Source organism: Neoarius graeffei, chromosome 10 (genome assembly GCF_027579695.1).
Source record: "Neoarius graeffei isolate fNeoGra1 chromosome 10, fNeoGra1.pri, whole genome shotgun sequence".
Classification (NCBI taxonomy): Eukaryota; Metazoa; Chordata; class Actinopteri; order Siluriformes; family Ariidae; genus Neoarius; species Neoarius graeffei.
The window spans coordinates 45,202,912-45,223,915 of record NC_083578.1 but is presented as its reverse complement, the minus strand read 5'-3'; the positions used below and the strand labels follow the sequence as shown (position 1 = coordinate 45,223,915).

Sequence of the window (21,004 nt, the reverse complement as noted above, 5' to 3'; positions counted from 1 at the left end):
TCCTCACATGAACTGCTTGCTTCAGGTCATTCCACAACATTTCGATTGGATTAAGGTCAGGACTTTGACTTGGCCATTCCAAAACATTAACTTTATTCTTCTTTAGCCATTCTTTGGTAGAACGACTTGTGTGCTTAGGGTCGTTGTCTTGCTGCATGACCCACCTTCTCTTGAGATTCAGTTCATGGACAGATGTCCTGACATTTTCCTTTAGAATTCACTGGTATAATTCAGAATTCATTGTTCCATCAATGAATCCTGGCCCAGATGCAGCAAAACAGGCCCAAACCATGATACTACCACGACCATGTTTCACAGATGGTATAAGGTTCTTATGCTGGAATGCAGTGTTTTTCTTTCTCCAAACATAACGCTTCTCATTTAAACCAAAAAGTTCTATTTTGGTCTCATCCATCCACAAAACATTTTTCCAATAGCCTTCTGGTTTGTCCACGTGATCTTTAGCAAACTGCTGACGAGCAGCAATGTTCTTTTTGGAGAGCAGTGGCTTTCTCCTTGCAACCCTGCCATGCACACCATTGTTGTTCAGTGTTCTCCTGATGGTGGACTCATGAACATTAACATTAGCCAATGTGAGAGAGGCCTTCAGTTACTTAGAAGTTACCCTGGGGTCCTTTGTGACCTTGCCGACTATTACATGCCTTGCTCTTGGAGTTATCTTTGCTGGTCGACCACTTCTGGGGAGGGTAACAATGGTCTTGAATTTCCTCCATTTGTACACAATCTGTCTGACTGTGGATTGGTGGAGTCCAAACTCTTTACAAATGGTTTTGTAACCTTTTCCAGCCTGATGAGCATCAACAATGCTTTTTCTGAGGTCCTCAGAAATCTCCTTTGTTTGTGCCATGATACACTTCCACAAACGTGTTGTGAAGATCAGACTTTGATAAATCCCTGTTCTTCAAATAAAACAGGGTGCCCACTCACACCTGATTGTCATCCCATTGATTGAAAACACCCGACTCTAATTTCACCTTCAATTTAACTGCTAATCCTAGAGGTTCACATACTTTTGCCACTCACAGATATGTAATATTGGATCATTTTCCTCAATAAATAAATGACCAAGTATAATATTTTTGTCTTATTTGCTTAACTGGGTTCTCTTTATCTACTTTTAGGACTTGTGTGAAAATCTGATGATGTTTTAGGTCATATTTATGCAGAAATATATAAAATTTTAAAGGGTTCACAAACTTTCAAGCACCACTGTATCTCTCTTTGGTGTTCTGCCTGATGGCAGGTCCAGCTCTGACATCCATCTGAGTTTCTAGGGAACATTACAGTAGTGGTTTACTGTTGCCTTCTACCAGAATATTATCGAGGTTTTCTCCTCTCAATTATTCACACATATGGACAATTTAGAGTAGCCATTTAACCTAACCATAGGTCTTTGGACTGTGGGGGAAATCCAAACACCCAGAGGAAACCCACAGGGAGAACATGTAAATTCCACACAGAAAGGCCCCCTGTCAGCCACTGGGCTCGAACCCAGAACCTTCCTGCTGTGAGGTGACAGTGCTAATCACTACACCACTGTGTTGCCCATATGATTAATTCCATAACTTTTAGTTGTTGTGAAAGAAAAAAAAAATTAATGTTTTTAGTAATGTATTCAGGGGCGGCACGGTGGTGTAGTGGTTAGCGCTGTCGCCTCACAGCAAGAAGGTCCTGGGTTCGAGCCCCGGGGCTGGCGAGGGCCTTTCTGTGTGGAGTTTGCATGTTCTCCCCGTGTCTGCGTGGGTTTCCTCCGGGTGCTCCGGTTTCCCCCACAGTCCAAAGACATGCAGGTTAGGTTAACTGGTGACTCTAAATTGACCGTAGGTGTGAATGTGAGTGTGAATGGTTGTCTGTGTCTATGTGTTAGCCCTGTGATGACCTGGCGACTTGTCCAGGGTGTACCCCGCCTTTCGCCCATAGTCAGCTGGGATAGGCTCCAGCTTGCCTGCGACCCTGTAGAAGGATAAAGCGGCTAGAGATAATGAGATGAGATGAGTAATGTATTCATAACTATGAATCAAAAACAATGGCCAAATGAAACTGGACTAGTTTATTGTTTATTAATACTTTAACAGATGACCCATGTCTTCTTCCTTCTTATTCTAGGTTTCATATGTGATGTGAACATTGATGAGTGCAAAAGTGCACCTTGTCAGAATGATGCCATTTGTGAGGATGCCATTAATGACTATATCTGTCACTGCCCTGTATCTGCACCTGACCAGCTGCCTTGGGGTGGTCGTAACTGTGACATTGCTTTGACTGGCTGTATGGATGAGCCCTGCAACAATGGAGGCATGTGTGAGCCTTTCTTACATGGAGACAAACACCTTTTTAGGTGCAAGTGTAATTCTGGCTTTTATGGTGACAACTGTAGCATTCCCACCACTTTCTCATTCTCTAAAGCAGCCTATGTGGTGGCGGAGGTTCCTTATAACAAGACTTATAACAGTGAGGCAACCAGTGTTTCGCTGCGGTTCAGGACAACTTTACCAGATGCTGTGCTGTTCTTCAGGGGAAATGCACAGCATTTTTTAACACTGGAGATGAATGATGGAAAGCTCTTTGCTACAGCAGAATCAGGGGGCTTAAAGCTGGTGGTGGAACTTCATAGTAATTTTAACAATGGATTGTGGCATGCAGTGTCTGTTTCTGTAGATAAGATGCTGGTTCTGAGTTTATTAGATAAGAATTACACATATATTGAGCAGACAGATCACAACCAGCGTCTTTTTTTTCCTCCACACTGTCTGGATAAAGTGTACATTGGTGGGGTCCCAAAAGATTATCTGAATAAAACAAAGACACAGACAGGATTTGTTGGTTGCATGGAGGACTTTTTCATCAGTTCTCAGCTTATTCTGCCCCATAACTTCTCCCAAGAGAATGCCATTTACATCCAACTGGGCTGTGAAAAGCCTGAATGGTGTCATGTAGATTCTTGCTCTCATCAAGGACAATGTGTAGACATTTGGACTGAATACAAGTGTGACTGCCACAGGCCATTTTATGGAAACATCTGTTCTTATGGTAAGATCCTAACTGAGGTAAATGCAATGGTATCCAAAATAGTGAATTTAATAATATTAAAGCCATTAAACTATTGATATACTGGATGTTCATTTAATATAATTTTCATATATATAAAATGCCTTCCCTTTCAGAGTACCCTTCATGGACATTCAGCTATGAGCATAATAGAAGCTTTGCTGTATTTCCCATAACTCGGAGCCATGCTGGTAACATCAGTGTATCATTTTTATTGCGAACACTGAATAACAGTGGCCTTATTCTCCAGTTGAAACGAGGGAATTGGGCATATTTCTCAGTGTTCCTGAGGAGAGGCACAATAAATGTTGCTGTGTACTCTTCTATTAGAGAGAGTTCTACATTCATCACAGATGGGGAGAAGGTGCTGATTACCATTGATGTCCTGGGAGGATTTTTATACTTCAATCACACAGAAATACTTTTTAGGCCTGGGGCTTTTCCTGAACTTCAAGTTCAGGCAGGAGATGTGGTATATCTTGGTGGACTTCCTGATGAAAGTGATACTATACCTTGGGGTGGCCATTTCAAAGGTTGCCTCCAGGATGTACGTCTGGATGACATTCAGCTGTGCATGAGCTTTACCGATATAATCAAAATGCATGAACAACCAATCTACATAGCAGATATTTCACATAACTTGCTGGAGCACTGTGTCAGTGATGAAGCATGTAAGGTAAGATATTATCTTTTGTTGAAGACAGGTCTAAAAATAAGTATCACTTATAAGGACCTGGAAAAAATATCTTACAGCATGTTAAGATCCTCAAATCTCAGAAAAAAAAATGAATCCTTGATCAGGTTAGTGTTTGTAGGTCGAATGAACACAAATAATTGTCAGGTTGGATTAGGTGTGTTGAATCAAAGCTGGGAAAACCTTTTTGTCTTTCATACTGATTTTAAACATTATCTCAAACTTTCTGAAAATATACTGTTTACTTTCTGTAGGGGAGACCATGCCTGAATGGAGGAGAATGCATGATCAAGTGGAATGACTTCATCTGTTCCTGTCCACTCAACTATGTTGGAAAGACATGTGATATTCGGGTGTGGTGTGCTAGCAATCCATGTGTCATGGGTAGCCGGTGTGTGGACTTGCCTGATGGATATGAATGTGAGTACTTGATCTGATGAATTTCTATAATGTCCTTGATACAGATTTTGGACAGACATTGGGATCTCTGGGTGTTTATCAGGCAAGTCTTGCATGTGTGTACAATGTTAAGATATTGTTTTGAGGTTCAAAAGTGTTGTTTTTCTTTTAAATGCAAAGTTATATATAAAACATATAGATATTTCAAGTACGGATTTGTTATGGGGCAGCACGGTGGTGTAGTGGCTAGCACTGTCCCCTCACAGCAAGAAGGTCCTGGGTTTGAGCCCAGCGGCTGACGAGGGCCTTTCTGTGTGGAGTTTGCATGTTCTCCCCGTGTATGTGTGGGTTTCCTCTGGGTGCTCCTGTTTCCCCCACAGTCCAAAGACTAATTGTTAGGCTAATTGGTGGCTCTAAATTTACTGTAGATGTGAATGGTTGTTTGTGTCTATGTGTCAGCCCTGCAGTGACCTGTCCAGGGTGTACCCTGCCTCTTGCCCATAGTCAGCTGGGATAGGCTCCAGCTTGCCTGCGACCCTGTACAGGATAAGTGGCTATAGATGATGGATGGATTTGTTATAGAATCAAGCTTGCACATATTTATACAGACAAAAATTATACTATACTTAATAGTATAATTGTCTCTGTTTTGATTAATCAAACCATATACACACCCAGGTGGAATCCTGGTTTGAGCGTGGGTTTCTTCTGAATTCTCCAGAGTGTGTAAATGTGTGTGTGCATGGTGACTAGGTGTGTTCCCCTCTCACGCCCTCTGTTTCTAATTGTTTCCAATTATTTTATTCTATCTCTAGGCTTGGCCAATGCCACATTTGAAAACAGTGCTTTAAAGTACAGTGCCAGTGGCTCTTTATCTGCTCCTGTGACATTGGTTTCTGTGAAATTGCGGACTCGTTCAGAGAATGGCACACTTCTTCGTACCTCCAATGGCCTAGAGTTTTTCTACATGGGCCTCATGAATTCCTTCATACTGGTCAAGATCCACAAAAGCCAGGAGGTGCTGGCTTTGTACAGTGAGGTGGAGGTTTCAGATGGAGAATGGCACCATGTGGAGCTCAGGAAGACAGGTTCACGCCATGTTTTGTCTCTTTGGAACCTCACTGTGGATGGGCAAGTGGCTGGTTTGAGCCAAGCATTTGCTGCCAACTTGGATTTCTTTAACCATTCTACTGTGTGGCTAGCAGATAATTTCACCGGCTGTCTTGGTGAAGTCAGAATAGGGGGAGTGTATCTGCCACTGGTGGGGGGCATTTATGAAGAAGCGCCTCAGTTTTCACAATTTATCCAATATGGCAGCACAAAGGAACCACAAATTGGGTGCAGTGGTGCACCCTTGTGTCTCCTGCATCCTTGTTTGAATAACGGCTCATGTCAAGACCTCTTTAATCACTATAGCTGTAACTGTGCCCCAGGCTGGCAGGGTGAAAACTGCCAGGATGATGTCAATGAATGCATCTCTGGGCCTTGTATTCATGGGACCTGCAGGAACCTGCCTGGAGAATACCTATGCCAGTGTGCCCAGGGCTACAGGGGGAAACACTGTGAAGAGGATGTAGATGAATGCCAAGAGCTACATTGTGAGAACACAGGGTCATGTGTGAACACTGTGGGTGGATACACTTGCATCTGTCCACCAGCGTACAGTGGTCCATTCTGCCAGTGAGTAACCAATATCTCACCACTAATTTCATGCTCATTGTTCAGTGGACTTGGATAAAACCTGTTGATAAATTAAGGAAAACGTATCTACATAAACCATATAATGCAGAATGTGTAAGCCATATGAATATTTTAATTGGATCTTGCATCATATGACTGACATGACCATGTCATAAATTTAGCAAGTCAAATACCTTAGGCCATCATGGGCTTTCATTAAAACTGTTATTAAATATTAATGTAGTTGCCATGTAGTTTATTTGCCATGTTTGATGCCATAACAGCTCATGTCGCATGCTAATTTTAGTTTTGGTAAGTTTACTGTAATTTGCATGTTTTATGATACTTTTATGGCGCATACTTTATTGAAAATTGTCATAGCATATCACACTGTCATTTAACATTTAATAGTGTTAGGTAATGGGTTTCATTATGTAATTACAGCAAGCGTCATATAATGTTATGTAATAAAACATTTAATAAAACATATGCTTGTCAGTCCTGCGTGTTGTGGCGCGTGCACCTGAAGGCGCACCTCGGGCTGTGCGCGCGTGCCGTGAACAAGGCACACCTGAACTCAATTAGAGAACTATTTGTTGGGCTATTTAAGGACTGCACTGATGCTAAGGCAGGGTGAAGTATTACGCCATGTTCAGTGCGCATGACCGAGCCTTTCTTCCCATGTTTGTGGTTTTCTTGGTTTCTCAACTCCTGTTCCTGTTTCTAGTTCTCGTTCTCATTTTGCCTCCGACAGACTGTTTGTGCCTCGACTGACCCTTTGTCTGTTTTCTCGTTTATGACCTTGCCTGCCGATTTGTACTGTTTGCCTTTTTGTGTTTTTGTATACATATTGCACTTTATTAAAATAAACACTTCTGCACTTACATCAACCTCTCTCGCGTAGTTGACAGAATACTTCGCCATACAATGGATGTAGCAGATGTGTTCCAGTTTGTGATCCCACGCTGCTTCCGGGTTTCCTTGTCCCTAGTGCCTCATATTTCCGCCGACGTACCGATGCTCACCCTCCTACGCCCGATGATGGAGAATATCATCCGTGTGGATTCCACATCCAGCGTGGTGTCCTCTATGATGACTTCCTAGAGCCCAAGCCACCTGAACCCATCTGGGTGAGCTTCATCCTGACGTTCACTGCTGGACAAGCACGCAGATGGGTGGAATATCTGATTTGGGTGGAACACCCGTGCCTTTGAAACTCTCAGACTTTCTTTGCCATGCTCAAGTTTATCTATGAATCATTAGTAAAGGAGGAACCCCATGAAAATTTTTTTGGAGGGACAATCAGGCCAGTGGGCGACTCAGCGGAGTAGGCCGTCGCTCTAGAGCTCCCTCCAGTGGCCGACCCAGCTGAGGAGGCTGTTACTCCAGAGCTCCTCCCAGTGGCTGATATAGAGACAGCAGAGGAGGTTGTCTCTTTTGAGTTGGTTTCTCAGCCAGAACCAGCACCTGAATCCATGCCTGAACCCATGCCAGCATCTGTTCCTGTTCCTGTGCCATTGTCTGCTCCCATGCCAGAGGCGGAGCCAGAGTCAGGGCCAGCATCTGCTCCCGTGCCAGAGGTGGAGCCAGAGTCAGTGCCAGCATCTGCTCCCATGCCAGAGGCGGAGCCAGAGACAGCGCCAGTGCCAGAGTCTACTCCAGAGCCTGTGCCAGAATCTGCGTCAGAGTCTACTCCAGAGCCTGCTTCAGAGCCAGCATCAGAACCTGCATCAGAGTCAGCACCAGAGTTGGCACCTGTGCCATCTTCAGTGCTGGTGCCAGAGTTAAGGCCAGAACCTGAGCCTGTTCCTGAAATGGTGTCAGAGGATGACGAAACGATGTCTGTCGCAGCCGGCCATGAAGACGTCTGCGTCGTCTCGTCGCCAGGTCCTAACCTGGATCAAAGCAGTGCGCTGACAGAGCCCGAGCCATCTCCAGAGCCAGAGTCCAGCCCAGAGACTGAGTCATCTACAGAGCTCGAGTCAGAGTTCAGTCCTGAGACCAAGTCATCTCTAGAGTTCGAGACCAAGTCATCTATAGAGCTCAAGCCCGAGTCATCTACAGAGCTTGAGCCCAGTCCAGAGCCATCTACAGAGCTCGAGCCCAGTCCAGAGCCATCTACAGAGCTCGAGCCCAGTCCAGAGCCATCTACAGAGCTCGAGCCCAGTCCAGAGCCATCTACAGAGCTCGAGCCCAGTCCAGAGCCATCTACAGAGCTCGAGCCCAGTCCAGAGCCATCTACAGAGCTCGAGCCCAGTCCAGAGCCATCTACAGAGCTCGAGCCCAGTCCAGAGCCATCTACAGAGCTCTAGCCCAGTCCAGAGCCATCTTCAGAGCTCGAGCCCAGCCCACGACATCTTCAGAGCTTGAGTCCAGTCCAGAGTCCACATCATCTTCAGAGCTCGAGCCCAGTCCAGATCCCATGTCATCTTTAGAGCTCGAGTCCAGTCCAGAGTCCATGTCATCTTCAGAGCTCAAGTCCAGTCTAGAATCCACATCAAGTCCTGAGGTCAAGCCTACTCCTAGCCAAGAAACCAAGTCGTGTCCAGAGCCTGAGCTCGAACCCCCACCGGGGCCCAGTATGATGGATTTTTGCTCTCAGAGGGAGCTCTTTGGGAGGGGGTTCTGTCAGTCCTGCACGCTGTGGTGCATACACCAGAAGGCGTGCCTTGGGCTGTGCATGCGCTGAGTGAGCTCCAGCACGCGCGCTGTGAACAAGGCGCACCTGAACTCAATTAGAAAACTATGTGTTGGGTTATTTAAGGACTGTGCTGATGCTAAGGTGATGCGAAGTATTATGCCACGTTCAGTGCGCATTACCGAGCCTTTCTTTGGGTGTTTGTGGTTTTCCTGGTTTCTCGAGTCCTGTTCCTATTTCTAGTTCTCATTCTCATTTTGCCTCCGACAGACTGTTTGCACCTCGACTGACCCTTTGCCTGTTTTCTCGTTTATGACCTTGCCTGCCAATTTGGACTGTTTGCCTTTTTGTGGTTTTGTATTGTGGCAGTGGGGGTGTGGTCAAGCGTCAGTCTGTGAATGGAGGGCAGAGTCAGGGAAGGTAAGTGGCAGAACCACTGCACCTGACGTGAATTATCCTGTGTTTGTGTGTCTCCCCCAGTGACAGCGCCCTTTAAAAGGAGAGAGAGAGCAAGGAAAGGGAGCTCTCCCCAACCTGGACACTTGTGTGCATGCGTGTCTGACTGCGAGAGTGTGAAAGGGAAAGCTGAAAAGCTAAAATAAAAAGTTTTTTTGTAACACTCAGTTCTGGCCTGCCGTGCGTCTGTGCTCCACCCACCTTCAACAACCATTACAGTGGTGCCGAAACTCAGGAGGGAGTACAGAAGAGAACAGCCCCATGGAGTCCTCCCCCTTCAAGGACCTGGTCCATGCCCTTGCCATGGCCCAACAGAGCCAGCACCAGGTGCTGGTCGTCCTCCGGAAGGAGCAGGAACAACGGTTCGAAGCCCTGGTGCTGGCGCAGCAGGAGGATCACCAGGCGTTCCGGCACCTCCTCACATCAGCGGGGTCCACCACCACCATTGCGGACCCTCCCCACCTCACTCTAACGAAGATGGGTCCGCAGGACGACCCCGAAGCCTTCCTCGCTCTTTTTGAGTAGGCAGCAGAGGCGTGGGGTTGGCCAGTGGAACAGCGCACGGCGCGCCTCCTCCCCCTGCTAACGGGCGAGGCGCAGCTGGCCGCGCTACAACTCCCCGCCAACAGCCGGCTGGTCTACACTGACCTTCGCAGAGCCGTCCTCCAACGCGTGGGGCGCACCCCGGAGCAGCAACGGCAGCACTTCTGCGCGCTGCGCCTGGAGGAGGTTGGCTGGCCGGCCATTCACATTTGGCCAGTAACTCCGGGACACCTGCGGGCAGTGGCTGAGGGCCGACAACCGCTACGCCGAGGGAATCGTCGACCTGGTGGCGCTGGAGCAATTCATCGCCAAACTTCTGGAAGGAACAGTGGACTGGGTCCAGTGCCATTGGCCGGTGTCACTGGATCAGGCCATCGTGCTGGCGGAGGACCATATGGCGGCTGTTCCGACGGCAGGACAGCGTGTCTCCTCTTCTCCCCTCTTTTCTCTCTCTCTCTCTCTCTCTCTCTCTCTCTCTCTCTCCCCTTCTGGTCCTCATCCTTGCCCCATTCCCCCACTGCAGAGGCGGGGGCCAGCTCCACCCCAGCCAGCCCGCCGTGCCCTACCGTTTCCGACTTCCGTGTCTGTGTCTTTCACCCCTCAGGTGAGTGAGCTCCGGAACACTGGTGCAGAGAGAGAGCCTGGGCCGGTATGCTGGCGCTGCGGGGAGCCGGAGCACCTCCAGCATCAGTGCTCGGCGATGGAGGTGGGCGCGGTGGTCCAGATCCCTGACGCGCCAGGGACCGCCCTCGATCAGGCCAGAGCGTATCGCATACCGGTGAGTATCCAAAGGGATACATATCAGGGTTTGGTGGACTCCGGCTGTAATCAGACCTCAATCCACCAAAGCCTGGTGCAAGACGAGGCATTGGGGAGAGCACAATTGGTGAAGGCGTTGTGTGTGCATGGGGATGTTCACAACTACCCTTTAGTGTTGGTCCACATTCTATTTCAAGGGGAGAAATTTAGAGTAAAGGCAGCGGTTAATCCTCGCCTTACCCACTCGATAATTTTGGGGACTGATTGGCCAGGATTTAGAGAATTAATGTCACATTTAGTGAAGAGTGGGGCCTGCCATAATTTAGTGGGGGAGGTCCCGGTGTGGCATTGGCGGGAGCAGCTGTCACAGAGCCGTCTATGTCATCACTGCATCAGAGTGAGGAGCAGCAGGCTCCTCCTCCCTCTCTCGGGGAATCCCTCGCGGATTTCCCGTTAGAGCAGTCGCGAGACGAGACTCTGTGGCATGCGTTTGACCAAGTGAGAGTAATCGATGGTCAAACGCTCCAGCCAAATCCCACCCCATCCTTACCCTATTTTTCCATTATTAAGGATCGATTATACCGAGTGACGCAGGACACTCAGACTCCTTAGTCTGAGTGTCCTGCATCACTCGGTATAATCGATCCTGGAATATAAATTCCCGGCGGCTCTTTGGGATTAAAAGCGGTGTTATTGGTTCCTTAACCAATAACACCGCTTTTAATCCCAAAGAGCCGCCGGGAATTTATATTCCAGGTGGCTCACTTTAATCCCATGGCCGAACACTTGGGGCAGGATCAGACACTAGCCCGAATAATGGCCTGGTTCTATTGGCCAGGGATTCGCGGCGATGTCCGTAGGTGGTGTACGGCATGCCATGAATGCCAGTTAGTAAATCCCGCAGCCATTCCAAAAGCGCCTTTGCGCCCTCTGCCATTAATCGAGACCCCGTTCGAAAGAATTGGGATGGATCTCGTCAGGCCATTAGATCTCTCAACACAAGGATATCGCTTTATTTTAGTTCTGGTGGACTATGCAACGCGATATCCGGAAGCAGTGCCTCTTTGCAATATCTCAGCACGTAGTATTGCAGAAGTGCTCTTCCACATCATCTCCCGAGTCGGAATCCCCAAAGAGATTCTGAATAATCAAGGCACTACGTTTGTCACACACACTGCGCGAACTTTATGGGTTACTGGGAATTAAGCCTATCCGCACCAGCGTTTATCACCCAACGGATGGCTTAGTCAAACGGTTCAACCGCACTCTCAAGAACATAAGTCAGAAATTTGTAAGCGAGGACGCATGCAACTGCGATAAATGGCTCGAGCCCCTGTTATTCGCAATGCGAGAGGTCCCACAAGTCTCCACAGGGTTCTCCCCTTTTGAATTATTATATGGGCATAATCCGCGTGGCATTCTAGATGTGCTGCATGAAAATTGGGAGGAGGGATCTTCAACAAATAAAAAATGAAATTCAATATGTTACTTATCTGCGCGCCAAACTCCACACACTCACACACCTAACCCAGGAGAATTTGCGGCAGGCCCAAGAACATGAAGTCCGTCTGTATGACAGGGGCATGCGCCTTAGGGAATTCATACCAGGAGATAAACTACTCTTGTTGTTGCCCACATCGAGCTCCAAATTGATCACCAGGTGGCAAGGACCCTTTGAGGTCACACGGCAAGTCGGGGACGTCGACTATGAGGTGAGGAGAACGGACAGGGGCGGGGCATTACAGATTACCTCAATCTGTTAAAACTTTGAAATGAGGAGGTCCCTGTGGTGTTGGTGTCGGTGGTTCCAGAGAAGGTGGAGCTGGGGCCGGAGGTTCAAAAGGGAAAATTGACATCGCCCATCGCTCCGGTCTCCTGTGGAGACCACCTCTCTCCGACCCAACTCACGGAGGTTGCCAAGTTGCAGACAGAATTTTCTGATGTGTTCTCGCCCCTGCCCAGCCGCACCCACCTCATAGAACACCACATTGAGATGCCCCCAGGGGTAGTAGTGCGCAGCTGCCCCTACAGACTGCCCGAACACACACAAAAAAAAAGTGGTTCGGGAAGAACTCGAGGCCATGCTCAAAATGGGCATCGTCGAGGAGTCCCACAGTGACTGGAGCAGCCCGGTAGTCTTGGTTCCCAAGGCCGACGGGTTGGTCCGGTTCTGTGTGGACTATAGAAAAGTCAATGTGGTGTCTAAATTCGATGCCTACCTAATGCCTTGTATTGATGAATTGCTCGATTGACTAGGCATGGCTCATTTTTATTCAACACTGGTCCTCCGTCCCCACGCCACCTACGCGGCTGCATACTTGGACGATATAATTATTTTTAAGTAATGACTGGCTGCAGCACTTAGACCACCTAAGGGCCGTCCTTAGGTCGCTGAGGCGAGCGGGTCTCACAGCCAACCCGAAGAAGTGTGTGGGTGGAAGTACGGTATCTGGGCTTCCACTTGGGCAATGGGCAGGTGCGTCCCCAAATCAATAAGACAGCAGTGATTGCGGCCTGCCCGAGGCTCAAGACCAAAAAGGGGGTTAGACAGTTCCTGGGGCTGGCTGGCTACTATCGTAGGTTTATGCCTAATTATTCGGATGTCACCAGCCCGCTGACTGATCTCACTATAAAGGGGGCACCAGATCTGGTCCAGTGGACGGAGCAATACCAGGGGGCTTTCTCTAAGGGAAAGGCTGCACTGTGTGAGGGGCCACTGTTACACTCCCCTGACTTTTCTCTCCCCTTTGTTTTGTAGATGGACACGTTGGACAGAGGGCTGGGGCTGGAGGAGGGGGAGGGGGAGGACTGTCCAGTGCTGTACATCAGCTGGAAGCTGTTGGTGCGCGAGGGCAGGTATAGCACAATAGAAAAGGAATGCCTCGCCATCAAGTGGGCGGTCCTAGCCCTCCGCTACTACCTGCTGGGGCACCCTTTCACCCTCTGTTCGGACCACGCTCCCCTGCAGTGGCTCCACCGCATGAAGGATGCCAACGCGCAGATCACCCGTTGGTATCTGGCACTCCAGCCGTTTAAGTTCAAGGTGGTCCACAGGCCGGGGCCACAGATGGTTGTGGCGGATTTCCTCTCCCGTCGGGGGGGGGGGGTGTCAGCTGCAGGCCAGACGGCTCCCCGGCCTGAGTCGGCCGGTGGGGGTATGTGGCAGCGGGGGCATGGTCAAGCATCGGTCTGTGAATGGGGGGCGGAGTCAGTTGCAGAATCACTGCAACTGATGTGAATTAACCTGTGTTTGTGTGTCTCCTCTAGTGACTGTGCCCTTCAAAAGGAGCGAGAGAGCAGGGAAAGGGAGCTCTCCCCAACCTGGACACTTGTGTGTGTGCGTGTCTGACTGGGAGAGTGTGAAAGGGAAAGCTGAAAAGCTAAAATAAAAAGTTTTTTGTGACACTCAGTTCTGGCCTGCTGTGCTTCTGTGCTCCACCCACCTTCAACAATCATTACATGTATACATGTTGCACTTTATTAACCCTTTGATGCAAAACATATGCACACCCCTTCTAATGCACAACATGGGTCAAAAATGACCCGCATTCATTTTCCAGGTTATTTCATGCTGACTGAGTTTTTCTTTGCTCTATCTTTTGAAATCAATTTATTTTATGATTGAATATTCCAAGTATTCTTTAAATATCTTGTTTTTAATTACCACAAATCATTAATTTATTTTTTTCTTTCCTACTTTATGAACAAAAATACTTTTTATATTACTACACATGGGTCATCCAAGTGTGATTTAAAATTAAATGTCTTAATACTATAATAATAATTTGTTTCAAGTAATTACTTTAGCAGTGAATGGGGCCAGTTATTTATTTATTTATTAACTATGTAGTTAGCTAAGCCAACTACAATAAAATTAGCTAACTAAAGTAGAATATGTCAACAGCTAGGTAGCTAATAGTAATTACTTGTAACCTTCTGACAAGTAATCTACTCACTCTCAAGGTAACCTAAACATAATCAATTTTTTTTCTAAGGTAATGTTAGAACAATTGAAAAACATTACTTACATGTATTAGATGGGCAAAGGGTGCTGTGCTGAGCTGTGAAATGTCTGACACAAGCACAATTCACAGTTCCCACCAAACGCTGTAGTAAATGCATGCGGGTCGTTTCTGACCCATGTGTGTAAACTTGATGTAGAATTACAAAAGCTGTGCTTGTTCATAACTTAAGAAAGGAAAAATAAAAATGATGATTTGTGCTAAACAAAAACAAGATATTTACTGCATATTTTGGAAAAGTAAATGACAAAATGAATTTATTTCAAACGTATATCATAGAAACACTCAGCCATACATGGATGTAGCTTTCCCTAGGTGTGGGTGGAGCACAGAGGACGGCAGGACAGAGATCAGGTTTGCAACTCGGTTTTATTGCCAAACTTTTCAGTCTAACCACTAAGAGTTACTGTTACAGACACACACACTCGGCGTCTGGTTCCAAGGAGAGCTTCTCTCTGCTCTCACTCTCCCTCCTCATATAGGGCGCGGTCACTGGGAAGACACACAAACACAGGTTAATTGCTCTCAGGTGAAGTGATTCTGCCACTTACCTTCCCTGACTCCGCCCTCCTGTCACAGACCGGTGCTTGACCACGCCCCTGCTGCCACATACCCCCACCGCCCGACTCAGGCCGGGCAGCCGTCCGGCCTGCAGCCGACTCCCCCCCCCCCCCCTTGACGGGAGAGGAAGTCCGCCACGACCATCTGCGCCCCCGGCCTGTGGACCACCTTGAAATTAAAGGGTTGGAGCGCCAGATACCAATGGGTGATCCGCGCGTTGGCATCTTTCATGCGGTGGAGCCACTGGAGGGGCGCGTGGTCCGAACAGAGGGTGAAAGGGCGCCCCAGCAGGTAGTACCGGAGGGCAAGGACCGCCCATTTGATCGCCAGGCACTCCTTCTCAATCGTGCTGTAGCGCCCCTCACGCACTGACAGCTTCCGGCTGATGTATAGGACCGGGCGATCCTCCCCCTCCACCTGCTGGGACAAAACGGCCCCCAGCCCTCTGTCCGACGCATCCGTCTGTAACATAAAAGGGAGAGAGAAGTCAGGGGAGTGTAAAAGTGGCCCCCTACACAGTGCAGCCTTTACCTCCGAGAAAGCCCGCTGGCACTGCTCCGTCCACTGGACCGGATCTGGCGCCCCCTTTTTAGTGAGGTCAGTCAGCGGGCTGGTGACGTCTGAATAATTAGGTATAAACCTACGATAGTAGCCAGCCAGCCCCAGGAACTGTCTCACCCCCTTTTTGGTCTTGGGCCTCGGGCAGGCCGCAATCGCTGCGGTCTTATTAATTTGGGGACGCACCTGCCCGTTGCCCAAGTGGAAGCCCAGATACCGTACTTCCACCCGCCCAATCGCACACTTCTTTGGGTTGGCAGTGAGTCCCGCCTGTCTCAGCGACCTAAGGACGGCCCTCAGGTGTTGCAGGTGCCGCTGCCAGTCGTTACTATAAACGATAATGTCGTCCAGGTAGGCGGCCGCATAAGTGGCGTGGGGCCGGAGGACCCGGTCCATCAGCCGCTGAAACGTAGCGGGCACCCCAAACAGCCCAAACGGAAGTGTGACGAACTGGTGTAAGCCGAACGGTGTGGAAAAGGCCGTTTTCTCCCGGGATAATGGAGTCAAGGGGATCTGCCAATATCCCTTCATTAAATCCAGTGTCGAGTAGAAGCGAGCCGTGCCTAGTCGATCGAGCAGCTCATCAATACGAGGCATTGGGTACGTGTCGAATTTAGACACCGCGTTGACTTTTCTATAGTCCACACAGAACCGGACCGAGCCGTCGGCCTTGGGAACCAAGACCACCGGGCTGCTCCAGTCGCTGTGGGACTCCTCGACGATGCCCATTTCGAGCATGGCCTGAAGTTCTTCCCGAACCACCTTTTTTTTGTGTTCGGGTAGTCTATAAGGGCGGCTACGCACTACCACCCCCGGGGGTGTCTCTATGTCGTGTTCTATGAGGTTAGTGCGACCGGGCAGGGGCGAGAACACATCCGAAAACTCGGCCTGCAACTGGGCGACCTCTGTGAGTTGGGTCGGGGAGAGGTGGTCTCCACAGGGGACCGGAGAGGTACGTGATGCCAAATTCCCTTTTTGAACCTCCGGCCCCAGCTCCGCCTTCTCCAGAACTACCGACACCAACGCCACGGGGACCTCCTCATTCCAGAGTTTGAGCAGATTGAGGTGGTAAATCTGTAGCGCCCCCCCTGTCTGTTCGCCTCACCTCATAGTCGACGTCCCCGACTCACCGTGTGACCTCAAAGGGTCCTTGCCACTTGGCGATTAATTTGGAGCTCGACGTGGGCAAGAGTACGAGTACTTTATCTCCCGGTGTGAACTCTCTAAGGCGCGTACCCTTGTTGTACAGGCGGGCTTGCCATTCCTGGGCCTGCCGCAAATTCTCCTGAGTTAGGTGGGTGAGCGTGTGGAGTTTTGCGCGCAGGTCCATAACGTACTGAATTTCATTCTTACTTTGTGAAGGTCCCTCCTCCCAATTTTCCCGCAGCACGTCCAGGATGCCGCGCGGCTTACGCCCATATAATAATTCGAACGGGGAGAACCCCGTGGAGGCTTGGGGGACCTCTCGCACTGAGAACAGCAAGGGTTCGAGCCACTTATCCCAATTACGTGCGTCCTCACTTACGAATTTCTTAATGATATTTTTGAGGGTGCGGTTGAACCGTTCCACTAAACCGTCCGTTTGTGGGTGATATACACTGGTGCGGATCGGCTTAATCCCCAATAACCCATACAGTTCGCGTAGTGTTCGTGACATAAACGTAGTGCCTTGATCAGTCAGAATCTCTTTCGGGATTCCAACTTGGGAGATGACGCGGAAGAGTGCCTCTGCAATACTGCGTGCTGAGATATTGTGCAGAGGCACTGCTTCCGGGTATTGCGTTGCGTAGTCCACTAGAACTAATATAAAGCGGTACCCTCGTGCTGACCGATCTAACGGCCCGACGAGATCCATCCCAATTCTTTCAAACGGGGTCTCGATTAATGGTAGAGGGCGCAATGGCGCTTTTGGAATGGCCACTGGATTTACTAACTGGCATTCGCGGCATGCCGTACACCACCTACGGACATCGCCGCGAATCCCCGGCCAATAGAATCGGGCCATTATTCGGGCTAGTGTTTTATCCTGCCCTAAGTGTCCAGCCATGGGATTAAAGTGAGCCGCCTGGAATACCAATTCCTGGCGGCTTTTTGGAATCAAAAGCTGCGTGACTCGCTCTTTAGTTTGAGTGTCCTGCGTCACTCGGTATAACCTATCCTTCATAATCGCGAAGTAGGGGAAGGACGGGGTGGCATTCGGCGGGAGCGTTTGACCATCGATTACTCTCACTTGGTCAAACGCATGCCGCAGAGTCTCGTCTCGCGACTGCTCTAATGGGAAATCCACGAGGGATTCCCCAATAGAGAGAGGAGGAGCCGGTGGCTCCTCACCCTGACGCGGAGATGACTTAGACGGCTCTGCGACAGCTGCTCCCGCCAAAACGACCCCGGGACCCCCCCCGTCAACTGGCAGGACCCACTCTCTACTAGGCGCGTCATTAAACCCCGAAATCCCGGCCAATCAGTCCCCAAAATTAAAGAGTGGGTAAGGCGAGGATTAACCGCTGCCTTCACTATAAATTTTTCCCCTCTGAAAATAATGTGGACCGACACCAAAGGGTAGCGGTGAACATCCCCATGCACACACAACACCTTCACCCCTTGTGCTCCCCCCAATGCCTCGTTTTGCACCAGGCTTTGGCGAATTGAGGTCTGATTACAACCAGAATCCACCAACGCCTGATATGTAGCCCCTTGGATACTCACCGGTATGCGATACGCTCCGGCCCGATCGAGGGCGGCCTCTGGCGCGTCGGGGATCCGAACCACCGCACCCACTTCCATTGCTGTGCACTGCTGTTGAAGGTGGCCCGGTTCCCCGCAGCGCCAGCAAACCGGCCCGGGCTTTCCCTCTGCACCGGTGATCTGGGGCTCACTCACCTGAGGTGGGGGGAGAGACAGACACAGAAGGGAGAAATGGGAGGGCACCGTGGGTGCGGCGGGCCGGCAGGGGTGGTGCCGGCCCCCGCCTCCGCGGTGGGGGAATGGGGCGAGGACGGGACACAGGAGGAGAGGGGAGAGAGAGAGAGAGAGAGAGAGAGAAGAGGAGAGAAGAGATGTCGTCATCTGCTGTCCTGCCGCTGAGACAGCCGCCAGATGATCCTCCGCCAGCTCGACTGCCTGATCCAGCGACGCCGGGCGGTGGCACCTGACCCACTCCGCGGTTCCTGCTGGTAAGCGGGCGATGAACTGTTCCAGTACCACCTGATCGACGATTCCCTCGGTGTCGCGATCTTCAGCCCTCAGCCACCGCCAGCAGGCGTCCCGGAGCTGCTGGCCGAATGCGAACGGGCTGCCGACTTCCTCCATCCACAGCGCGCGGAAGAGCTGGCGCTGCTGCTCCGGCATGCGCCCCACGCGCTGAAGGACAGCCCGGCGAAGGTCGGCGTAGGCCAGCCGGCGATCGGCGGGGAGCTGTAGTGCAGCCAGCTGCACCTCTCCTGTCAGGAGGGGGAGGAGGCGCGCCGCGCGCTGCTCCATCGGCCACCCCGAGGCTTCGGCGACCTGCTCGAACAACATGAAGAAAGCCTCGGGGTCGTCCTGCGGGCCCATCTTAGTTAAGGCGAGGGGAGACGGGCCCGCGGCCGGAGCGCTGGTGGACCCCGCCGACGCGAGGAGATGCCGGAACGCCTTGCGATCTTCTTGCTGGGCCAGCACCAGGGCATTGAAGCGCCGCTCTTGTTCCTTTCGGAGTGTGACGAGCACCTGGTGCTGGCTTTGCTGAGCCGTGGCGAGGGCGTGGACCAGGTCGGTGAACGGGGAGGATTCCATGGGGCTGCTGGGTTGGTGCTCCATGTCCCGGGTTTCGGCACCACTGTAGCTTTCCCTAGGTGTGGGTGGAGCACAGAGGACGGCAGGACAGAGATCAGGTTTGCAACTCGGTTTTATTGCCAAACTTTTCAGTCTAACCACTAAGAGTTACTGTTACAGACACACACACACTCGGCGTCTGGTTCCAGGGAGAGCTTCCCTCTGCTCTCGCTCTCCCTCCTCATATAGGGCGCGGTCACTGGGAAGACACACAAATACAGGTTAATTGCTCTCAGGTGAAGTGATTCTGCCACTTACCTTCCCTGACTCCGCCTTCCTGTCACAGACCGGTGCTTGACCACGCCCCTGCTGCCACAATGGAATAACCTGGAAAATGAATGCAGGTCATTTTTGACCCATGTTGTGCATTAGAAGGGTAGTGATACAAAAAGGGTTTTTATTCAAAAAGTAAGAAAGGAAAAAATAAAATAAGGATGTATGATGATCAAAAACAAGTTAACTGAGGAATACCTTGAATACTGAATGATGGAATTAATTTATTGCAAAGATATAGAAGATAAAATCTCAGCCGGGTCACTTTTGACCCATGTTTTGCATCAAAGGGTTAAAATAAACACTTCTGCATTTACATCCGCCTCTCTCACGTACTTGACAATGCTAACTAGAAATTGAATTAACATGTGATGTAAAAATCCTAATGTAAAACATTGTAGTAGCTACCATATTACCAGTAGCAATGACCAGTAATGGTAACATGACACGTTTATATTTTATGACACAGTACAGTGTAGCCTAAACTAAAAATTTACTTCTCTCCCCTTTTTCTATGTCCAAAAGATGGAGCTTCCCTCCACTGCAGTGTGGCATAAATGTGCAATGTACTAATGGAGGAATCTGTTTGGATGGACCCTGGGGGGCCAACTGTACCTGCAGACTTGGATACACTGGAGGGAGGTGAGTGTTTAAATTTGTTAACATAAATCATGGCATCTGTCACCCAAGTTAAATTATTTATCCCAAACCAGACTTGGTGAGATCCATCTCTCTTCCTAGATGTGAGATTGACATCGATGATTGTGAGTCCAAACCCTGTCTCAATGGAGCTACCTGCATGGACCAGCAGAATTCTTACCACTGTGAGTGCTTGCCTGGTTTCAGTGGACTTAACTGCGAGGTTCGCGTGAGTTTACATATTATCTATCTGAAACGCATGAAAGTGTATAATATATGTAACATATCACTTCATTGTCACTGCAGTAATTTTGGTCTTTTTGATACATGAGATAGAAATGAATAAGATTTTGATGTAAGAAAAAAAAAGCACTCCATTTACAAAAAAAGTTCAACAAGTCACTTCACCCTGCCTCACACTACTTCATTTCCTGTACATCTATCTACACTAACTGCACTCTTCTCTATCCTGAAGAGGCAGCAGCAGGGGGAGAGCATTCCCTGGCTTGTAGTGGCAATCCCACTGATGTGTTTTGCTGTTTTGCTGGCCATGGTGGGTTTGGGGTGCATGATGCTCACTGCACGAAGAAAACGACAGTCTGAAGGCACCTACAGCCCCAGCCAACAAGAAGTGGCAGGAGCTCGTCTTGAGATGGGCAGCGTACTTAAAGTCCCTCCTGAGGAAAGGCTGATTTAACCTTTAACTAGCTTATGCGTGAAGTCGAAAAAGTACTGAAAAGATTAACCCAATATGTGGTTCCTTTGATGCCAAGCAGTATTTGGAACCACTATGATCATCACTAGGACTTGTGACAAAAACCATCTAGTGGGGTGTGTCAATATATGAGGGAAAATAGCTCAAGCACGATGAAGAAGTAACTGAAATCACAAGACTTTTTATAT

At 49.4% G+C, this 21,004-nt stretch overlaps 1 protein-coding gene across 1 annotated transcript in view; it reads left to right on the top strand.

Moving 5' to 3' along the window:
* Positions 1–20,798, top strand: part of crb2b (crumbs cell polarity complex component 2b) — a 179,266-nt gene extending 158,468 nt beyond the window's left edge. The window contains exons 7-13 of the mRNA XM_060932713.1: positions 2,128–3,051; positions 3,186–3,745; positions 4,018–4,183; positions 4,978–5,842; positions 19,988–20,104; positions 20,204–20,330; positions 20,577–20,798. Of these exons, the coding sequence (XP_060788696.1) occupies positions 2,128–3,051; positions 3,186–3,745; positions 4,018–4,183; positions 4,978–5,842; positions 19,988–20,104; positions 20,204–20,330; positions 20,577–20,798 (2,981 nt within the window). The remainder of the gene's footprint in view (positions 1–2,127; positions 3,052–3,185; positions 3,746–4,017; positions 4,184–4,977; positions 5,843–19,987; positions 20,105–20,203; positions 20,331–20,576) is intronic.
* The last annotated feature ends 206 nt before the right edge of the window (positions 20,799–21,004 follow it).